The sequence below is a fragment of the Branchiostoma belcheri genome, unplaced genomic scaffold (assembly GCF_001625305.1).
Source record: "Branchiostoma belcheri isolate BF01 breed outbred unplaced genomic scaffold, Haploidv18h27 scaffold113, whole genome shotgun sequence".
NCBI classification, from domain to species: Eukaryota; Metazoa; Chordata; class Leptocardii; order Amphioxiformes; family Branchiostomatidae; genus Branchiostoma; species Branchiostoma belcheri.
Genome location: NW_017802525.1, coordinates 619891 through 624498, shown reverse-complemented (window position 1 = coordinate 624498; position 4608 = coordinate 619891). Strand labels below are relative to the sequence as shown.

Below are 4608 nucleotides of genomic sequence, written 5' to 3'. Positions count from 1 at the left end.
AAAAAAAAAAAATTCGTACAAGACTCTGGTCCCTTTCTTTCTGAAAAATTGCAGGACGTGGCCTCATCTATTTATCACCGTAACTATGAAAACGTCGTAAGTGAAACTGACTGAGTGAAAATGATGGTGGCAGCCATGTTCAATGTTGGTACTGCAGTTCGTGACTGGACCGCTAGAGGTCACTACTGACTGGTCTCGGTGGAGCGGTTCAACACACGCAGTTACAACGTGTAAACTATGGGCCATATCTCATCTCATTTGATCATTTCAATCCAGAATTAATAAAACCTTTTAATGAAACGAAAATTACACTCTTAGGTGTTCATACAATGGCCTCGCTCACAGCATTTGTGACACAGTGCCGTAATACGCACATTAGGGGGAGGGGGGGAGTTCACCAGCAAGGTCAACGTCCTTTGGTCAAAAGCATTATGGGAGTTCTTACGACGGAATTTTTCTGTTTTATTTTATTTTTTTATGCGTTGCAGGAACTTTACATTGGTGTAAGCAAAAGGACATAAAATGAGAAGTTATAAGCGTTGTCATATACATAATTCTTTTACGTTCTATTTACTACAGAATTGTTGTCAGAACAGGTGGTGGGGAGGGGGGCACTTTCGTTCACTGTTATCAACGATTCATGTTGCTTTTTTCTGTGCAGCAGTAGCCATAAACAGAAATTATCGCCTTGATAAATATGTAAGGTATATTTTCCTATCATCTAAATGCAGCCACAACTGATAAAATCACAGGAATATTGACGAATTCTGTGCCTACGACAATGGACGGCGCATCTCATTAATTCAGCCTTTTTTACGGTCTCATTTTAGCGCCCTCTTTCTGCCATCTGCTAACTGCAGCATTTTGGACCGTTGCATGGCAAGAATACGGTGCATATTATTATAGCATGTTTTCTAGAGCCTCCTTGGGCACAACAAATCAAAATGACATCGAAAAGGTTACAAATAACGCATCTGTGTTCGAAATACTTCCTGAAAATTGCCCCTGGCTGAAGAATTCCCCAAAATTAACGGCAAATTCATCGACCGTAACGTTACAGTCACAGGAAACATACTGATCGTGGCCGCTTGGACGATTGTCAGCGACATTCTGGCACTCCTGGAAGACCTTGGAAACAACAGCATGAAAATATTGTCAAGTTAATTCTACAAGACTGTCCTAAACATCTCTCCGTTTGTTAAAAACTTCGTAATCACACCTGTTTAGTCAGTTTACGGCCCCGCCACGGTACAAGGACGCCACTTGGGCATAGCAGTTTGGCCCGGAACTGCAGCAAAGAAGTCAACTTCATGATGTGGATGCTGATTGGTTCACTTAAATCAATTGACCAATCATTGTTCACTACCGTTGTGCGGCACAACACCAGTATCCAAGCGCAAGTCTACGCCGACTGAACACGCACCACAATTCAACTTTTACAGTCTCAAAACTGACGTATTCCTCTAACATTGATCACAGGTTCCATCTCGACGCCATGCACCGAACAATCTTTGTACCTTTCTCTAGTTTTGTGCAGCACTACTTTGTGCCCGCCCATAAATACTGTGTTGTGCGGCTTCGGTAATACGACACTGTCAGTATCCCGTATGTAGCCCTCTATTGAATTTGATGTTGATTGGTTCATTCAAATTGACTAACCAATCAGGGTAGACAAAGATGGACCAATAGGTACACCCAATGAATTTTTGCTCAGCATGATTGAATTTCTAATGTCTCTTTTGATTGGTTCAAATATTTGACGGGTCAACTTCATGATGTGGATGCTGATTGGTTCATTCAAATATGAGTGACCAATCAGGGTAGACAAAGATGGACCAATAGGTACACCCAATAGATGTCTGCTCGGCATCGTTGAATTTCTAATGTCTCTTTTGATTGGTTCAAATTTTTGACGCTTGATATTTGCAGCACTAATATCGTTAGCTGCTTAGTAGTTCTAACCTAGTGTAAGGCTGTTCCCTTAAAAGTACGTTTCGAATACTTGCAGAAAGTGCAGCCCATGTCTTAATGTGAATTATCATATAGCCGGGTGACGTTGACCAATCAGAAGGCTCCATTCCACATTCCTTATGACACCGTAATGTCACAAATAGAGTCAAAATCGGGTATTTATTCATCCCAATCCATACATTAAACAAACCCAATAATCACCCGCATATGACCTCAGGTGACCCAATAGAACACGGCTCTAGTTCTAAAAAATCCAAAAATAACTTGAGTTGTGTTCCAATGACCTCGGGTGACTCCCATAAGAACACCTGTTCCCTGCCTGTGACCCAGATAGAAGACATAGAACGTGAACTCTACCCAGTGACCTCAGGTGACTCCAGATGGAACTATGTTCTATTCAGCATGTGCAACGGGTAAATTGTACATTGTGTCACTTACTGCATCAGTTTGGATAGGCTATCGTGTAAGCTATATGATAATAGCGTTAATGGCCCGCCCTTTCTCGGTGAATATGGTGTGATAAAGCCTTGTCAGTTGCTATAACCACCTCATAAAGCCACCTCGTTCGCTGCGCTCACTTGGTGGCTCTATTCGGTGGTTATAGCAACTGACAAGGCTTTATCACACCATATTCACCTCGGGGCGGGTCATTAACCCTTAAATATCACGTGAGTAAAGAGTTATAGTAGTGTCGGGCCAGGTAGGAAATTGGGACACTCTTCATTGCAGATATTTGTAGATTGTTTCTCTTCATCCAACTTAACCTCTCATGAGGACAGGAATCAGTACGGTATCTTCGCTAACTTCCATGCATGGACTACCCGGGCCAATAGCCAGGCCAGATCCTCGATGGACGTTAACTTTTTTTTTTTAGAACAGGTAGAACATTTAGATCAATGCGCGCGTGGATGTCATCTATAAATTAAGTCGGTGTGGCCTTAGCTTCGCCTGATAGTCAAACCTGTAGATACTAGTAGCTGATTTTCTGAACGCAATATAGTCGTATTACATGTATGTCATGTATTGAATTTTATGGGCTCTTTAATTAATGTTTTGGCCCCACTCTCTATATATACACATTGTGAACAAAACAAATAAAGCATTATTATACCATATATCGTAACACACGTGTATTTGTAATAGTTGGCCGTGTTTCTCCAGTGTGCCCTACTATAAAGTTAACCTTGGGGGTCCTTATAAGGCAAAAACTGTTCTGCTACATTAAACCAATAATCAGGAGTTACCGTTTGACCCTTGACCTTAGAATGCTTCCGGGTCATCAGGCCGCAACTTCCCTTTCTTGTTCTTTCCGTCGGCGAGGAAAGCGGCAGTCTCTCTCTTGAATGTCGACTCGTACAACTCGAACAAGCTGCTATCGTTGTTCAGGTAAGATTACTAGCGTTTAATGTGTTGCATTTGGAGCATAAAGGCTTTGTAAAATTGGTAGAAAAATATACTTGTGATAGAATATTCAGATGACGCTGTGGAAGGCTGTTAACTTGTAAACAAGGACATTCTAGAGAACTCCTTGCTTGTGTAACGACAAACTTTAAATATTTATGACGAAATATCGTCTGTGGCTGTTGACGAAAGTATACCAGAGCTTGGAGGTGGAATTTTGACAAATATTGGCGTGTAATTTTGCTGTTTTTCGCACCGTCGAAAATGGCGGGAAATTTGTCACATGGAGGAATGTTCTCTGTAGGCTCTTTAGGGGTTTACGAAGAAACTTTATGAAAGAAGACTAAGAGTTTAGGAGTTGTAACAGCTATATATTCTTAAACAAGTTAAAATAAAATGCATTTCCAGTTTCAGAGTAATTTTTAGTGGTCATCTGTATTTAAAAAAAGAAAAGGTATGCAGGACGCAAGACAATTCATGTAAGGTATACTCCAAACCCCTCTTGTTGCCCCCGAGCCAAAATACTGTAGTTTCCGCCATTTTGTACCGGTAGCACATTTATTATATACGTTATTATTGAAAATCCTTTTCCGGAAATTTTGTGGCAATTTTATGTTAAGGTTTCTGGAACTCATTCCTACATGCAAGTTATTCGGATTAAAATTCAAAATTACAGGTATAAAAATACCACCAACTTACAATAGGGGCTCAATCAGTCAATGTAAAAAAAATGTAAGTCTGCCGTCTTTTGGGTTTTTAATGATGCTTCATTTTGTCTCTGCAGATTCTTCGCAACATGGAGAAACCCTACAGGTGTGAGGAGTGCAGCAAGCAGTTTATTCGGCTGGGTCATCTGAAGTCTCACATGAAAACTCACACTGGTGAGAAACCCTACAGATGTGAGGAGTGCAGCAAGCAGTTTAGTCAGCTGGTTAGTCTGGAGAGACACATAAAAACTCACACTGGTGAGAAACCCTACAGATGTGAGGAGTGCAGCAAGCAGTTTAGTCAGCTGGGTCATCTGAAGTCTCACATGAAAACTCACACTGGTGAGAAACCCTACAGATGTGAGGAGTGCAGCAAGCAGTTTAGTCGGCTGGATCATCTGAAGTCTCACATGAAACCTCACACTGGTGAGAAACCTTACAGATGTGACGAGTGCAGCAAGCAGTTCAGTCAGCTGGGTCATCTGAAGTCTCACATGAAAACCACACTGGTGAGAAACCCTACAGATGT

General features: G+C 41.4%; 1 protein-coding gene across 1 annotated transcript in view; it reads left to right on the top strand.

Moving 5' to 3' along the window:
- Window positions 1-507, top strand: part of LOC109462148 (pre-miRNA 5'-monophosphate methyltransferase-like) — a 3181-nt gene extending 2674 nt beyond the window's left edge. Inside the window, exon 4 of the mRNA XM_019758641.1 lies at window positions 489-507. Within this exon, the coding sequence (XP_019614200.1) occupies window positions 489-507 (19 nt within the window). The remainder of the gene's footprint in view (window positions 1-488) is intronic.
- Window positions 508-4608: the final 4101 nt, after the last annotated feature.